At 43.0% G+C, this 17,960-nt stretch overlaps 1 protein-coding gene across 3 annotated transcripts in view; it reads left to right on the top strand.

Moving 5' to 3' along the window:
* The first annotated feature begins 6,177 nt into the window (after window positions 1-6,177).
* XPO6 (exportin 6) overlaps window positions 6,178-17,960 on the top strand; it is a 145,072-nt gene continuing 133,289 nt past the window's right edge. For all 3 annotated transcript variants that reach the window (XR_014557714.1, XM_083710823.1, XM_083710822.1), the window contains exons 1-2: window positions 6,178-7,090; window positions 17,306-17,396. Coding sequence is in view for 2 of the 3 variants with exons in the window: in XM_083710823.1 (XP_083566949.1) it covers window positions 7,088-7,090; window positions 17,306-17,396 (94 nt within the window). In the remaining variant the exon portion in view is untranslated. The remainder of the gene's footprint in view (window positions 7,091-17,305; window positions 17,397-17,960) is intronic.

The raw sequence follows: 17,960 nt of genomic DNA, 5'->3' as shown, positions 1-17,960 counted from the left end.
GGGAGGTCAAGGACGCATTGCAGCTAGGCAAGAATACTCAAGGAGGATGCAAGGTAGGGTTGAGGAGAGTCCAGGTGGGGGGGGGCAGACAGAGAGACTAAAGGTTACACATCTCTGGGTTACACAGTTGATTCTGCAATCTCTGCATCTTGCCTTGGTGGTGCAGGACAGACCTGGTGCCTTGCACCAGATGAGAGGGAGGTCAGGGATCAAGGAGAAGCAGTTCATCACCCCTAATGGTGAAGCTCAGAGCTTGGATCTGATACCACTTTGATTAAAAATAGCAAGGAAGTGATGTTCCCAGGCTCCATTTGAATTGCTTGCCAATCAAAGGTTGCTCTACATCTGACAGCCACATTTAACCAGTTTCCAAAACAAGACAGAGCTCTTTGATTTAATGGCGTGTTCCTTCAAGCAAAAACCATAAGTGCCTTTGATGACGGGACTTCTTATAATTCAATGTGTGTGTGTGTGTGTGTGTGTGTGTGTGTGTGTGTGTGTGTGTATAATCCCTCTTCAATTCAATAAGATCTTTAATTGGCAAGTCAGAAATTATCTACTTTGATCCCCCCGGCTGCTCTTTGTTAACCCTATTCTTAGCTTCTTGATGCACTCAAGATTGAATCAAATGGCACCGCTTGAGTTTTCTTTATGAGATTTGGATAGAAGTGGGGGGGGGGGTAAGCGTTACGACCGATTCGTTGATAAATTGTGTGTATTCATCATGTAAAGAGATACAAGAAAACCTAAATCTAGTACACACATATCATTAGGAATATTGTGAAGCAACTAACTGCATATGTATGTTAGGGGTGTAAGAGGGCATCGTTTTCCATTCCCAGGGGAAACCTGCAAGCAGCCATAAGCGCAACTGCACTGTCCCCACTTATTGTCTCTGACTGCGGAGGTGGAACCCAGCCATTGTGGCTAATATCTTACATTGGCCCAGAATGCCTGCTCTTAGTGGGCTCTCAGGGGCCATTGTGGGAACTCTAACATGATGGGTGACTTTCCAGAACAGGTCTCTACCACTAGATAAGCCTACGGCCAGGGAAATTGGAGGGGGGGGGGGAACAGATGTCAGTATCAACACTATTCTGCCCAGAGACACAGAGGGGATCCTGCCCCTTTCCCAAAAGCTGATCAGATCAAAGCTAAAGACAGCTTTGCACTCCTGCAAGTTTTATACCCCATTTGCATATAATCCACTTAACTAAATTTGAGCTGCTGGAGAGCTCAGAAACAGATTTGGAAAGACTTTATAGATTTATAATTCTAGCTTTTTAGGGGATTAGAAAAAGTTAACTCTTCATGGGACCTGCAGAAGACACATCAGATGTTTTTCCATCCTAGATCATCGGCACAGGAAGCCCCTATGTGCGAACTATGCAGTGCATACAGTGAAGGGCTATGGGTTAAGGTGGATGAATTTAAATTAAGGCAATGCAAATCATTTATTTAAATCATCAAGGGGGGGGGAGAGGGATTTCATCATTGGCCTGCATCAAACCAAGTTCAACTCAGAGTAGACCCATTGAGATCAGTGAACCTAAGATAGTCATGTCCATCCATTCCAATGGGCAAACTCAAAATACAGTGGTACCTCGGGTTATATACGCTTCAGGTTACAGACTCCGCTAACCCAGAAATAGTACCTCGGGTTAAGAACTTTGCTTCAGGATGAGAACAGAAATCGTGCTCTAGCGGCGCGGCAGCAGCGGGAGGCCCCATTAGCTAAAGTGGTGCTTCAGGTTAAGAACAGTTTCAGGTTAAGAATGGCCCTCTGGAATGAATTAAGTACTTAACCCGAGGTACCACTGTATGATTAACCCAGAATACAGCCTGTTGAGTTCAATCAAGTTTCCTTTTCTAAAATTCTTGTTATTTTGAGGCATCTAATCATAAGCCTGCATTTTTTATCAAAGCTTATATATTTCAATCAGGGCCTGTATCTTAAAGATTTTCAAATGTTTCATGCCAGGCAAAAGACCAGCTGCCTAAAAGGCCTTGGCAATGTTTTTCCTCCTAAGACAAGGGGCCCCCTGATTTATAGCAGAAAACAATTCTCAAAGTCATTAAAAAAAGGAAATTACAGGCTGAGAGCGAGGACACTGATCCTACATGTTACAGAAGATAAAAAAAGCAGAGATAAACATAATTAGGAATGAGTAAATAATAAAATGATACCATGTGCCTCCCAGTAAAATGAGCCATATCTTCTTCCTAAGGTTAAAAAGGCCAAGAGCAAATGGAAAAGAAAAGCAACTGGTCTGGCTGGAAGAAAGAGAGCATTTTAAGGAAATCTTTTAAAGCTGTTTCTTTTTTAAACTGAGAGAGTTAAAGGGCAATAAATGTTGGGAAGAGCTAATGGGAAAGCAGCTGGCTGGAAAGGAGGGGTGAAAGGAGGGGTGTAAACTGAAGAGGCTTCTTTTGAAGCTGTTTTTTTTTACTGAGTTCCTTTTTTACTTTACAAAGGCCTTATTCCTTTTAAAAGGCTACCTATGATAATGTATTAAATATATTGGCTTAAATGTAATTATGCAAAGGATTTAAGAAATGCTAGATTCTTATTTCATATAGTTGTAAGAGTTTTAACTATCCTGAAATTAAATCAGCCACCAGCCTAGCCCCCCTGCCAGACAGGAGACGCCATAGAGCACTCCTGATATATAGTTGTCAGGCTTTTTGTTTAGAAACCTTCAAATGAAGGAGATCTTTCAATGTTGATGTGAACTCAAGATCCTTGACATCTGTTGAAGATAAAAATTCAAGATTAACCATCTGTTTTGGAAGGCAATAGGGCAAGGAGGGCAAGAGGTGAGCTGGTAATTAAGATTCCTTGTTGAGACACATGTAAGATATATTACTACTTATTTGTCATTTATAGATGGAAGAATATATAGCTCTTTGTGTTCCATAAAAGGACAGAAGGAAATGGGTGTATCTTTTGTGATTGGTTCTAGCAAACAGCCAATAGGAATTTCAACCAGGCTGATTGGACAGAGGCAGCCAAAGGAGGAGCAAGGGGGCTGGATTAAGGAAATATAAGTGCTGGCCAGAATGGCAGGAGGCCAGGCCAGAGCTTGGTAACCATACCACTGTGCCTCTCATTTATTTGTCTGACAAATAAATTATTATTTTAATTTCTCTATTGCTGCGTTGAATATTTCATTCCAGCTAAGCGTTAACCACAAGCAGGGTGCTACAATTTCCTAAGCAAGCAGGCACACTAACTGGTTGCTCTAACCATTTTAATGCATTGCTTTTCAACTTAAATAAAGCATTTATGTAGTTTAGAATGGGAGTAGCCAACCTTTAGGGGCTAGTGGGCACATTTGGAATGTTGAGAAAATGCTGTGCGTGCATCAGCTATACAATGGCAGTTGTGGGACATGCGGCCTAACAAAATGGCTGTCATGGGGCTATGGCACAACACAAAGCGACTGCCACATCTAGAAGAAAAGAAAAAGTGTCCGGAACACAAATTGGTCTCTTACCACTGGAGTGGCTGTTACTCTCATCATCCCTGGAGGTGTTGGGTAAGGGTTGTATTCAAATAAGTCCTGCTCAGAGTAGACCTATTAAAATCAATGTACCTAAGTTAGTCATCTCCATTAACTTCAGGGTTCTACCCCCTGATCAATACCCCAGCCCTCTTACAAGTAGTACCAGCCCTACCCCAAAAACATACTCCTAACAAGAAGTCTTAGGCATTCCCTCTGTTTTTACAACTTGCTTTGTTGTTGTTTTTCCAGTTGCATTTGTTAGCTGTGACTTGGTGTACAATTTGCATGCATGATTTATTCCATTCAAATAACATGAAAAATAAGCCCTTTTATTCTGATCAGTCACTCACATGCAGGCTGTTCGTTGAATGGGCACTGATGATGTCATTTTTGTGTGAAGATTAACATAAGACTGCCTGCACAGCTCAGCACTGTCAGGTTTTAGAAGATGAGCCTAAAACGGTTTTCGTGCAGACTCTGCTATGGTATTTTCAGTGCCTGCCAAAAAAATTGTTTTACCCAGGCTTGTTATAATTTCAGTTCAGAATTTTTATGTCATTTTATTATTGTGTTTGCTCACTGCCCTGAAATCTTCCTCCTAATGGAGAATTCAGGTGTTGAGTGGCCACAGGACTGTCATCAAAATTAAGCAACTAAGAAACAAGAAGGGGATATCAGTGTGAATATTCCCCATAGCTTTTAGTAATGTATTATTTGAAATTTCTGAGATTTTTTGTGGTGTTTTATGGTTATAATTTGTATTTTATTGTACATTTGGTGTGTACCTTACAAACCACATTTTCTTGAAAAGTGGTACATATATTTATTAAATAATGAATGTATAGCATAACAAGGGATGAATTCAATGTTGCACTGTTACTAATATTCCACGAGAGCAAGCATTTTTGCATGCCTGACAGAACAACCTCCTTGTTCCTCCTCCATGTGCTGTTTTGGGGTTTCTCCAGACCCCTCCCAAGTCATTTTGGGGGCACAAGAGGAGGGGAGGAGTCCTGTTGCACTAGCAGAGATCCTTGCATAGGCTTCTACTAGTGGCACTAGTTAGTTGAATTTCGCTGTAAATTTATTAAATAAGCATTCTCAGGGGAACCTCAATATTTGCAGCACTGCAGCCTTAAAAATTTTTTTGGAGGGGGGAATCCAGTGAGAACTAAACATGCTCACAAGCCATGGAATGTAGAATGGGAAAGAAAACTGGAATAGTGGAAACTGGAATGCCCTGCTTGGAGGCACTGGCTGGCTGCGCAAATGTCTGCTGTGTATGTGAAATTCTGCCATACATGCTCAAGAACAATGATTGGGCAATGATGCATTCAGGACTGCAGGGAAATGCCCATTTTTAGGCCATTTCTCTTAATATTCTGCAAAGGTAAGGCCGGAAACCTACTAGTGGTTCCCCACACATCCAATAAAGACCAAACTAAGGCACGGATGACAGTGGTACAGAGGCACTGATGACGGTGATATGGCATTTTTCTTCCAGCAGAGGGTACTGTTTGCATACTACATAAGAAGAGGAGCTCTACAGTGCATGAGGCTAAAGACCCAGGAAGCCCAGCATCCTGTCCTCACAGTGGCCGACCAGATCACCATAGGAAGCCCCCAAACAGGACCTGGGTGCAACAGCACTCTGCTCATCTGGGATTCCCAGCAATTGGTATTCAGAGGCATACAGTCTCCGTCAGTGGGGTCGAAGCATAGGTATTGTGGTTTGTAGCTACGGATAACCTCATCTTCCGTGAATTTAGAGAATAGTCTTTTAAAGCACCCACGTTGGTGGCCATCACTACACTGTGTGGGAGCAAATTCCATAGTTTAACTATGCACTGCGTCCAGGAATACATTATTTCGTCTGCCCTGAGTCTTCCAGGGTTCAGCTTCTTGGATTTCTCTGAGTTTTAGTACTACAAGGGAAAGCCGGGATTTATCTCTCTCTCTCTCTACACTAGACACAGTAAAGGTGAAGTCAGTAGTAAAAAAAGTAAAAATCTAACATGTATTTTTTGTTTTGGGGTTGTGGTTGTTTTGGTAAGGACAGACATTTAATCATGTCAGCTCCCAGGGCAGTATAGGTCACAGACTATCTCAGGGTCAAAATAAATATGATTATAAAGACCTTTTGTTGCATACACACCATGCCTTTTAAAGTATATGGCTTCTCCCAAAAAATATTGGGATCTGTAGTTTGTTAAGAGTACTGGGAATTGTAGCTCAGTGAAGGGTAAACTAGCGTTCCCACCAGGATTCTCTGGGGGAAGTTCATTAGCAGGGAGTTCAGTGGTCTACTCTGAGTAGGACTAGCATTGGCTACAGCCACAGACCTGTTTTATTTCTCCACACGCAAACACTTAAGAAAATTAAATCTGTCAGAGCAGAGGCATCTCCTTTGGGTTGGGGGGTGGGCAGTAAGAAGCGAGGCAGGAAGACTGGTGGTTGGTGGAAAGAAGCTCTTTCTCCGCCTTTATTGTTTCTGAGGAAGACCTTCTTGCTGCGCCCTCAAGGCAGCAGGTTAAAAGGGTTAATTTATTGGTAGGAGGAGGGGACAAACCACTTTCGCCTCTCCCTCCGCGCACGCGCGTATGCGGCGACTTGGGGGTTTTGCCGAGCGCGCGCGCCGTGGCGTCACCACCCTGCTCTTCCGGGATTGGTCGGTGGCGCGGGCCGGCTCCGCCGCGCGCGCGCGCCTGTCAGGATCCGCCCTCGCGGGTCGCTTCCTGTTACGTCACAGAAGGAAGGCCGAGGTCGGCGCGGGCTGGGTGGGAAGAGAGAGAGAGAGAGTTTGTGGTCGCGGGGCCGTGCGCGAGGTGGGCGGGGCCGTGGGCGGGGCGTCAGCAGCAGCAGCACCAGCGTTGGTTGGTGGCGGTGGTTCCCCTCCCCCAACCCCGGAGACTGAGAGGAAGGAGGAGGAGGAGGGAGGAGGAGGAAAACCCACCCGGAGATAAAGGAGGGCGAGCGCTCTGAGGAAGGCTCGGCGGTGACTTGCACAGGGGCTGTGTGAGCTGAAGGGAGGAGGGGGCTAGGAAAGGGGGCGACGGTGGGACAGGCAGGCCCCACCAGGCTGGAAGGCCCCACTTCCTTCCCAAGAGGCACCCAACGCCCTCCCCAAAAAGAGATAGGCAGCACCGTGCACAGGCCCTCAGACCTTCCCCCCTCTGAAAGGATCCTCCTTTTCATTTCCACCCAGAAAATACACGGCGTGTAGGCCTCTGCTTGCACTGGAGTGTCTGTCTGGGAGATCTCTCGTTTTTAAACCCATTGCATAAATACCCTGCTCTGAAGACCTTCTTTTTAGAAAACGGGGAAGTTAGGGGTGGTTTTTTAAAAAAATATTTCTGCTAGCTACTGCTCTCCGATGGGTTCCTGAAGCCAAAGGCAGGGAGCGAAAAAATAGGGTAGGGTGGGTGATTTCTTCCCACTCTCCCATTTTTAATTTTTTTTACCCTAATGGAGGAAGATGGTCCTCCTAGGAAGCTACCTCTTGGACCATGACATGAGCTAGGGGAGGGGAAGAAGCCAAGCTCTCAAGAGCCCAGATCATCCCAGACGCCTCCCCAGCCACAATGGTAAGTTTTAAATTTAGTATATTGGGTTGTTTCTGATAGTGTGATCATGTGTGATATCTTGTTATGTGTGATACACTGCTATATGTGTCACATGTGCTATACTGCCATATGTGTATCTTGGAAGTATAATAATGCTTAGCATATATTGTGCATTTCAAGTGTTCAGAACATTTTGTCTCAATTCTTTTTTTAAAGAAAGTGGTGTTATCCTCATTGTAAAGATTTGGAGGGTGTGGTGCTTGGACCTAGAGATAGATTTGCCTAAGGCTGCATGTTATCTCATCTTAGCCATCAGTATTAGTAACAATTATGAGTGGATGCTTTGCTGATGGATGTCTTTCCAAGTATGTTAAAGGAATTTAAAAGCATTCCAATAAGATGCTGTTGTTGGAAGGTACCTGGGTACCTGCAGTTAAGTTGTGTTTCAAAGGACTGGCTCCAGGGCCCAATAGTGTGCTAACAAACCATATTGGACATTGGTGAACTTTGCAACTTAGGATTCTGATATTCCCTGTCAGCTGTCATAGGTAGCTGGTTGTCATCAAGGAAAAGTGCTTCATGCAGAGCCAGGGCCTTAAGGAGGAGTATAAGTTCATGCATCTGCAGAGCTGCAGAAACCCTTCTGGAAATGAAATAAAATGAAATAAAGGGGTGACATGTGGAAATGGCCTCACTATCTAAACTGCAGTCTTAAGACCTCTAATCTTGCAGTTGTATTGGCCTGTTTGGAGACAAGTCTGTTGAGGGTTTGGGAAGTTTTCTTTGTTGAAGACTGAAAATCCATGTTTTGATTTTCATGGTTTTCAATTTATCATCTGACTGGAAGCTGTCCTAGGTAAATGTACATTGCCTCATATACTCAAGAACACAGCTTTCAAGCATCTTGCCACTGAAGTTGGCATGTCGGTGGTTTGACTAACTAAGCCAGGCATAGGCAAACTCAGCCCTCCAGATGTTTTGTTGTAGTCCCAAAACATCTGGAGGGCCGAGTTTGCCTATGCCTGAACTAAGCTTTCAATGCTGCCTTTGTGTGTCTCTAGAGATACTTGCACAAAGAATAGTAAATGTTGAGTTTGTGAGGCCTATAAATTTGCATTGCTGTGGTGTGTTCTACCTTGGCCACCACATGGTTGTTCTATCAGTTGGGCATGGGTTAATTGAAATGCTCGTTTGTTCATTAAAAGTATATTCTGCCCATTCAAAGGAGCCCAGGGAAGCAAACATGTCAATACTAAAGCAATAAGTTAAAACCTCAAAAAATGTGGAACTACCATCAAGAACGCCATTACATGGGTCACCACCAATGTGGCCTCCTCTGGTTGATACTGGAAAATACACTCTTTTTAGTACTTGGGTCCTGAGCCATTTAGGGCTTTGTTTGCTAGTACTAACATGTCGAATTGCACCCAGTCATTCACTGATGGACAGTGTAGTGCTCCAAGGATCAGTGGTCCCACTGGTCTACCCCACTTAACAGTATAGCAGCCACATTCTTCACTAGCTGTAGTCTCTGGACTGCGAAGATAGTAAAACAGTGGTCCTCCAGGTGGAAGGTCACCAGAACATGAAGAGTTGAGGCCAGGCCATCCCAATCTGTTAAGCAGATGAGAGTAATTTGCATCAAAAGAATTTTTAAAATGCAAGCAAGTAACCAACCCTTCATATAAGCTAGTAGAGGCATGGATGTAGTAATAAGAGCTGGAGAGGCTCTGCAGCAAATGATGCTATTGTGTGTCATTTGGAAAATGGATGACACATTTTTCAATGACTTCTTCAGACCTGGCCTCAAATGTTTAGGTGCCTTTGGACTACTGGGTGCCTTGAATGTTTACAGTCATATCATTCTCCCTCTTATTTAAGCATTCTATCCAGGAGAAATGTCCGTGTATACACGAACATTCCTCCACCAAACACACCCCACTCTTATATAAATTGGATGGCTTAATCATTGCACTTCTGTGCATGAGACTCAAAGCTCAAATTGTTCATTGCCGCTTTATTTCCTGTTCTCTTTGAGCAATTTGAGTCATACTGGCTTTATCTATTGAATTCTTTTCTCCAAGTTGTAAGTGAGAGGAGGAGCATGCTGTGTCTTTAGTATAATTCTGCAGCAGAGTGCTGTTTTGATCATTGACCAAAGAGCGTTTTGCTGCTATAAAGGCCACTGGTTAGGACCATCTTCCATAGGAAAGAAGCATGTATGGTTAAAGAACTTGCTGGTACAGGTAGCGTTTTGATGATGGTGGTGACAATTGGGGGTCCACAAACTTTGACTGGTCTTGGTAGCCAGCCAAAGGTTTTTGGTCTTCAGGACTCTCACATTAGGGGTATGGTCTTGTCGCTGACCTCACACGGTGCATCTGAATGCACCATGAAGAGGGTGGTATGCCTTTGAAGGTGCAGTACCAAAACCCAAGTGCCAGGTATACTATTAACTTTGGGGAGGGAGATGGAGGGAGAATTATCACTAGAAGGTGAGCAGAACTGTGGGAATGTTTCCAGTCCCTCTCTCCATTTCCAAGGTTGGGAGGAAGCTTGGGGGCTCATCAGAGGGCAGCAGAGCGCTTGCCATGGCAAGTGGAATTGTGAAACCCTGATATTGTTGATGGCAACAATAGCATTTGCAGAGCACTGAGCAGGGTATTTACAGTGCTTACATTATTGCAGAAGCCTAGGGTGGTATACAAAAGGATTATCCCAGTTTACAACAGCCCTCTCAGGTTAGGATGTGAGATAAAGGCTCTCCGAGTCCCCCACTGAATTTCATGACAGAGAGGAAATTTTTACCTGTGCCCCATTAGATCATGTTATCGCAATAATCCTTATATATACGGTAGGTCAATGGAGAGGAAGCAGGGATAAAAGGTCGATAGGTTGCCTAAAGACACCCATAAGGTTCATAGCAGAGAAGAGACTAGAATTGATGACTTCTTTGTGTATAGTTCATTGTATGGTTAGCACCTGTGGTACCCTAGCTCTAAAAGTTTTAATTAAAGCTATTTATTTATAATGAAATTTTATGTCTCACCTTTATAAGCATGTGCCACTCAAAAGTTTCTGTCGAATGCAGGGGACGAAAAGGTCTTGGGTGTGGGATAAGTTATTGAACAGGCTCATGTACAGGAGAGCAATCACTTCTTCCCATAAGTTATGTCATACCCAAGTTATTTCCTGCTTCTCATGCCACTTTCCCCTGTAATGAATGTTAACATCGAAGGTCCACAAACACATTCACCTATTAGACTAGCAGGGTTTGAAATTAGCAGGACGCCAGGCGCATTTCGTGCCTAAAGATTCTCCATTTGCGAGCACCTCAAAAGGTCTGGGTGCCATTTTTTTGCACCTGGCTGACTGAAATGTATGTGCTTTGAAGCTCTGAAGTATATGTTAAGGATAGACAATATGTTAAACAATAAAGAGTAGAGTGTTTTGAAAACTGAAGTATGCTACCAATATTTTTATTGTAAACACCAAATTAAACATGTGTTAACAATTTCTGTTAAAAATGTGATATTAACAATGTGTCACTTATGTGAAGTGTGTTCATGCTTATCAAAATAAATAAAAAGAAAGTGTTACTGACCCCCCCCCCCCCATGGCAACTAAATGTTCTGTTTTGGCACCCACAACCCAAGTCCCATGAGCCATTTGGCTCCTAGTTTTTCTATCCCAGTTTCTAACACTGTAGTCAAGGTAACCTGGTGAGGGCAATATCAAGGAGAATTCCTATAGTACTACTGAACCGAGAAGGATGGAGAATCTCCCTGGCTGTTTCCTAAGTCTTGCAAATACTTTGAAAGCAGCGAGACTTTTCTCTGATTGCTGGAATGTCTATACTCAGCACAACAGGCATGAACTGTCACCTTTTTGCAGTTCAGCATTGTGGAAGAAGGAAGAACCCCCTCCTTCCTTCCCCACAACTTGCAATGGACCTTGAGCGGCTGCCATACAAGCCACTTCAGGGGGAGCAGGATCAGGGCAAGCAGAAATGTAGCCAACTACCAAGGCCAGTCAAAATTGATGGGCCCCTGATTAAAATGTGTGCGCAAAACCAGATTTGAAGTTTTCATCTCAGACAGGTGCTCAGCAATTTTCTTCAGGCTTTTTCTCACTGAATATGTCTGACTATTGAAGTGACGGATGTGTATCTTCCACCCACTTCCTCAAATGTAGCTTAAGAATCTACATAGGGAGAAATAGTGGAACAAGCAGACTGAACTGAGGAAACATATTGGTTGTATTTTGTGTACTGTGTGCAATGAGAGGACACTGCTCTTCTCCATTACAGCTTCACTATGACACACATCTAAAACCACTGGAGTCTGTTATTTCAGTATTTCTCCCCTCTGCTATCAAAGACAGCTTTCCTGCTTGTCTAAGTAATTTAATATGAACTCCATGCAATTCTTTGTTTTCGGTCCCCACTTTGTCATTGATCTTTCTGGTAAGAAGTCTATTATGTCTTTCTTTTTCAAGTTCTATGTTGTTTGCCACTGATTTAGAAAGGTAGTTAGGCTCTGGTATGTGTCAACTGGGGAAATATCCCAAAGTAGAGGTAGTGAAGGATGTCTTTAATGCCTGTTAATATTTGTTTTCTATTAGCTGGCTGGATAACCTTTTGAGTGTGCTGTATTTGCCAGGAGCAGTGTGAAGAATGCTGTTCTAACTATCCAGAGAAACCCCAGAAGAGAGCTGGGTTCAGTTTACGTCCCCTGGTGTGATTGTCAATTAAGAACTTGACCCAGAACATTTGAGTACTTGTCAAAGCACTGCCCTAACAACTAATTACCTGTGCTGTGATATGCTCGTATGCCTGCGTAAGAAACCTGATTCCCTCAATCTTCTCAAATCTGGCCAGACTGACTTTAGCACCTTTCTTTAGTGGAGGGCACTCCACTAAAGCTGGATGTACTCTTGAATTATATTGCCCTGGTCTGACTTCTTGAGTATCCCAGGGGGGTGGCCAGAGGCCACATTCTGTGGCTACCTTGCTAAAGCTAATCATATGTGAGTCTGGTTTCTGCCTGAAACCCTTGAGTTCATCACGGGGGTGTGGAGGGAGCAAAAGAAGAAATAATAAGACAGGTATCTTCAATCTTTTCAGACCCACTTTTAACCCCAACATTCATTTGGGGACCCTTTTAAAAAAATATTTCATCATATATTTGCATGATGGTAGTGCTCCTGCTGTGACCTACCTTTGATCAGACCGTGATCCTCCAGTTGAAGATTAGTGTACGTACACCCCCCACCCCTGCTTCCACGTCACTTCTAAGTAAACTTGGGTCTCTCTTTTTAAAAAAGCAACCTTTGCTCCATTGCTTAAAAGGAATATATTATGTGTTTGTAAAAACACAGTGCATCAGGCCCACCCTTTCTCTCCCCCCCAATTCTTGTTTGCTTCTCATTTTGAATACCATTATTTTTATCAGAATAAATCATGCCAATTTATGCAGACTTGTTCAGAGAAGGCTGGCTAATTCAAGAGCACCTAAATCTATATTTCAAGCCATGTTAAGAAACCTCACACTGGCAGGCAGTCTAAACTTGTGGAATTGTTTGCTACCTATCAGAATGACTCAAGGTGAGAACCTAACAAGTACAGGAGCTAAAATGTCAGATTTGGATAAATTCTCATCTAGCTGCAAAGCATGCTGAGCTGGCCCTACTAAAACAGAGTGTGACTTCCTTATAGTTTTGGCTTCATCTGAAAATAAGCCAGAGTTGTGAATTACTCTGCTGAAAAGTGCTGTAAAATTTATTTCAGGATCTGCGAGAGATTATAACATGAGGCGGAAGATGTGGTCAGATTAGGCTGTAAATGATTACCATGCACACATCAAATATGTTAAATCAGTGGTTCTTAAAGGGTGTGACAGCGCAACCACACTGGTGTGGCAGGCAGGAGAGGATGGCAGGAAGAATCAAGGGCATTCAAAGAAACATTTAAACATTTCGTTGTAATATAGTATAGTACAGTGTCAAAATTATATATACAGTTACAGATAGGTAGCCGTGTTGGTCTGCCATAGTCAAAACAAAAAAAATTCCTTCCAGTAGCACCTTAAAGACCAACTAAGTCAGTTCTTGGTATGAGCTTTCGTGTGCATGCACACTTCTTCAGATATGGTATCTGAAGAAGTGTGCATGCACACGAAAGCTCATACCAAGAACTGACTTAGTTGATCTTTAAGGTGCTACTGGAAGGAATTTTTTTTGTTAAAATTATATATATTTCAACCAGAAGCAGTACCCACGCCTCACTTCAAGCGGCTATTCTTCTGCAGTTCTCCACAATATATTGTTGTGAACAAGGATTTTCAAGTTTGACAACTATGGAAGACCAGAAAAGAGAAAGGCTTATTTGTGTTGATGAGGTGAAAGCTTGTTTGTCTTACATTAGACCTAATATAAATGAGATCACCCAACATAAAGCAAGCTTACACCTTTGTATTTTGGATAAAAATTTAAAGGACCCCTGGACGGTTAAGTCCAGTCAAAGGTGACTATGGGGGGCAGCGCTCATCTAGCTTCAGGCTGAGGGAGCCAGCATTTGTCCGCAGACAGCTTTCTGGGTCATGTGGCCAGCATGACCAAACCGCTTCTGCCACAATGGGACACCGTGACAAGTGCCAGAACACAGAAATGCCGTTTACCTTCCTGCCATAGCGGTACCTATTTATCTACTTGCACTGGTGTGTTTTCAAAATGCTAGGTTAGCAGGAGCTGGGACAGAGCAACAGGAGCTCACATCGTCAAGGGGATTTGAACAATCAGCCTTCTGATTGGCAAGCCCAAGAGGCTCAGTGGTTTAGACCGCTACCCATAGTTGCCTTTGACGGGACTTAACCTAGGCTTGCCATATTTCAAAAAGTAAAACAGCCCCCCAGTTGTTGAGCTTTGTGGTGTATATGATGCCACGCGAAAATAGGTTTATTGAGGTTGAAGGTGGTGTGAGGAGAAAACGGCAGTTGGGCTGAAGGGAGAGGAAGGGGATGGGGAGGGCAACTAACAGGTGTGCGCACACAGAGAGAGACTGGCCCCACGTGATGCCCACCATCCACCCTCAACAACACACTCTCTTCTCTTGGCTGCCCCCCTTTTGTCATTGGTGCCCTTCTAGGCAGCCTCAGAGACAGAGAGAGACTAGTAGTTTGGGGCTGTGCGGTGCATTAGAGCTTCAACGAAAATGCTTGTTTCCCTTGGCCTTAAGTGTTTCATGTGGTTAAGCATTTGGTCAGGATTTGCCATATTTACCTCTCATATATTGTTGCAATCAATATTCTGTTTTGAGCTGCTGATTGAAGACAAATGAGGTTAACAGCTTGTGCTCATAATGTTACAGCTTTTAAAAATATCCCATTTCCAAGCACATGCTCCAACAGAACCAAGGTTGAATTCATTAGTTCCAGTGTTTGGGGGTGCAGGGAGTACTTCACTACAGTATTCACAACTCCCATTGCTCTAGGCACATTTTGTGACAGGGAGTTTGATTAGCATGAGCAGTTTCTGAGCTCTGGGCACTGAACTGTGCCTACGATTTCAGATTAAAACTGCAGAGTGGAAGGAAAGGAGGACCTTTTTCTGCCTCCCCACTTGCAGCTACTCTCTGAAGACTGGAGAAGAGACCCTCTTAAGAATATTAGGAGGGGGTGGGCAGGGGAATGACTAGACCATGTGAAAGATGGAACATAATATTTTAGCTGCAGTTCATTCATTTTCAGTTTTGTATTCTTGTTATAAAAAAGCATGCCCGGACATTCCGTTGTTGCGCCCATAATCTAGGTTGAAAGTGCCATTTAGCTCAGTTTTTAACACTGCTTCACTACTCTTTAGACATAGCAGCTGAAATCTAAAAAATGAATTTCTTTTGTATTCTAAAGAGCTGGCTGGGAACCCAGCCCACTGGAGTATAGGAATTATAAAAATTTTCCCAAATCTTCTTGCTTCCTCTTCCAGAGAGCCTTTTATTTTGAATTATGCACTGATGGAATTAAAACACATCCTTTTTGTAAATGTCTGGCAGTGCACATGGGATTCAGAGTTGAATACATCTGGAATTGTGGGTAGAATTGCAGCATGGCTGAAATTCCCATTTTACAGATAGGAAAAGTGGATAAGAAGGAACAGTTTGAGCCATGGCAAGCTAGGAAAAGACCCCAGTTTTCCAGAATTGCTCAGCATTGTGTCTACGAAGGCCAGAATAGGGTTCGGAAGGTAACCTTGGAGGGTGTACCTGGTCCTTGTCTGCTGCTGCAGGGGGATACAGTACTTGGCAATAGGTTATCTTTTGTTGTTGTTGACCTCTTTTCTTATCCTGAGTTAGACAACTGGTCAATTAATTCAGTATTGTCTACAGTGAATGGCAGCAGCTTTCTAGGGTTTCAGACAGGGGTCCCTCCCAACCCTACTTAGAGATGCTGGAGGTGGAACCTGGGATCTTTTGGATTTTGAATCCCAGTGCAAGGGAAAGGAGTACAGAATAGCTGTTCTGAGCATTCTGGCCAAGCATGGAGCCGGGAAAGATTTTTTTAAAAAACCTTTTCGAAAATATTTGTATGTAATAGCATACAAAGTAGCTTAGAGAACTGAAGAAAAAGTATGGTAGAAAGTCTTGTGTACAGTTCTGCTTTTGCGTCTGCTGTCAAAAATGTGATTAAAGAATAACTTAGAGTCCTTAGAGCATATAAACGCAGGATTGGTTTTGACAACCGTCCATTCTTCATCGTTATTAGAATAACCTTCTCTCAACAAACGTTCTTAAGGGATAGGTTTCTATTTTAAGCTTATGAAGAGAATATGAAAATGCAGTATTCTGTTGCTAAGATACAAACTGCAGTGTGTAAGCCTGTCTAAATGTAGCTTTTGTAAAGGTGTTTCTGAGTTCAGAACTGGTTAAGTATATTTTTCCTTACCACTACTTTCCATTGGAAATTGAGGAAATCCAGTTGTAACAGGGTGGATACTCTAGAAATGCAGTTTTGTATGTTAAAAGCTAAAAATATTTTTCAGGCATAGTCTTGGAAAGCTCCTTAGAACAGTTGCGATGCTGGATTCCTTGAGCTCTGGCTGCCTGCTTTTGTCATTTAATACTGAATATGCAACAATAGTTAGGCTTCATTCTCTGTGTAACATTTTAAAAGCAAATTCTTACCTGTTGTAACAATACTTCGGCTATCTTATTCATTTATAACTATTAGTAAAATGCCTAGGCTCTGTACACACTGTAACTTAGAGCACATTCAAAGCGCATTTCTCCCCTCAAAGAATTCTGGGCTATGTGGTTTGTTAAGAGTTGCTGAGAATTGTTGCTCTTTGAGGGGTAAATCACAGTGCCCACAATTCTTTTTAGGAGGGACATGTGATTGGAATGTATAGTACTTCGGTTCCCGCACTCAGTGGAAGCCGCATCACACGTTTGGGTTCTGAAAAACATTCGAAAATGGAAGCATTTACTTCCAGGTTTTCAGCGTTTGGCTTCCGAAACGTTCGACAGCGGAGGCGTTTGAGAACTGAGGTACCACTGTACTTAAAGGTGTATGTTGTACATGCAGCCTTAGCTTAGGCCCTGTTAGACAAGCTGGTTTGAGCTCACCTTATTCATCCCTTCCTCTCTTGTGTGCAAATTCCCCTGCCCTCTTCTTCCTAGGTAACTTGTTAATGCTTGTTAAACTTGTTAATGCTTATAAAATAAACTTGTTTATTTGGTTAAATGATAACAACTGTCTGGACTCCATGTGTATCCGAGAGAAATGGGTTGGTGGCAGCGGGGAAGCAATCACAATGGTGGCACAGGGATCAATAGACCGTCAAACGTCCGGGGACCCTGTGTGATCGCCACAATGCTCAATCTTGATCTGTAAACCCTGGCTTTGGTACTTAAACAGAGCCTTTGCTCCATTAGGGGCTCTGTGTACTCTGCCTCCAGACTTCCAAATTCTGTGAAAAGAATGCCCAAATGTGCTTGTAAAGACAAAACTTAAATGGATCTACACTGCATAATTTTGCTCACAAGATGGAGGAGGGTTTTTGGTTTTTTTAATTTTTTGTGAGGAGAATGTTTGGGGTGGGAGAACATGAGAAGAAAGGTAGAAGGAGTGTTTAGGTCCAACATAGGTAGCCTGATAGATTAATTAAAGAAAAAAAACCTAGAGCAATATTAGGTTGAACTAGGGGAACCTAATGTTAACACTGTTCTTGAAATGTCGTTGTCAGGCATCAGAAGAGGCCTCGCTGCGAGCTTTGGAGAGTCTAATGACAGAGTTTTTCCACAATTGCACTACTAATGAAAGGAAGCGTGAGATTGGTAAGCTCAGTATCATTCCCACATTCTCCAACCTCAGTACCAAATGGCTTTGGCTAGGCATGACACCTGAAAGGATGGCAACAGGTTTCATTGTTAAAATCTGTGGGTTTTATCCAGCTAAGATATTTTCTGAGTAGTTGTACCATTGGATGCAACCCAGTGTATATTTTTTATATGTCGAGTTCATTTCATATTTCACTGGATGCTTAAAGCTCCTTGAATGCAACCAAAGCTTTCAGAAACACATAGGCCTCCCTTGACTGCAGGGCAGATGTCATTTGGATGATCAAAGTACTAATATCTGTGCTTAAGTGCTTGATCAAGCCTTTCTTAGAGGCCCCCCAAAACCTGCATGAATGAATAGATGTGTTACAATGCCTCTTGAGCTGTGAATTAGTGAACCACTCAGAAGGAATTGTTACTACTTCAGGCAAGTAAATAATGGCATTTCCTACATGATGTGCTGTCATAGAGGTGGGGGTCTCCAACATGGAACCCATGGGCATCACTGTGCCCTCAGATACCCTCTCTCTGACACTGCCAAGACCCCCAGTCTTTAATTTT

Source organism: Podarcis gaigeae (genome assembly GCF_964106915.1).
Source record: "Podarcis gaigeae genome assembly, chromosome: 14".
Classification (NCBI taxonomy): domain Eukaryota; kingdom Metazoa; phylum Chordata; class Lepidosauria; order Squamata; family Lacertidae; genus Podarcis; species Podarcis gaigeae.
Note: the sequence above shows the minus strand (reverse complement) of the source record. Positions and strands in the feature narration are given on the sequence as shown.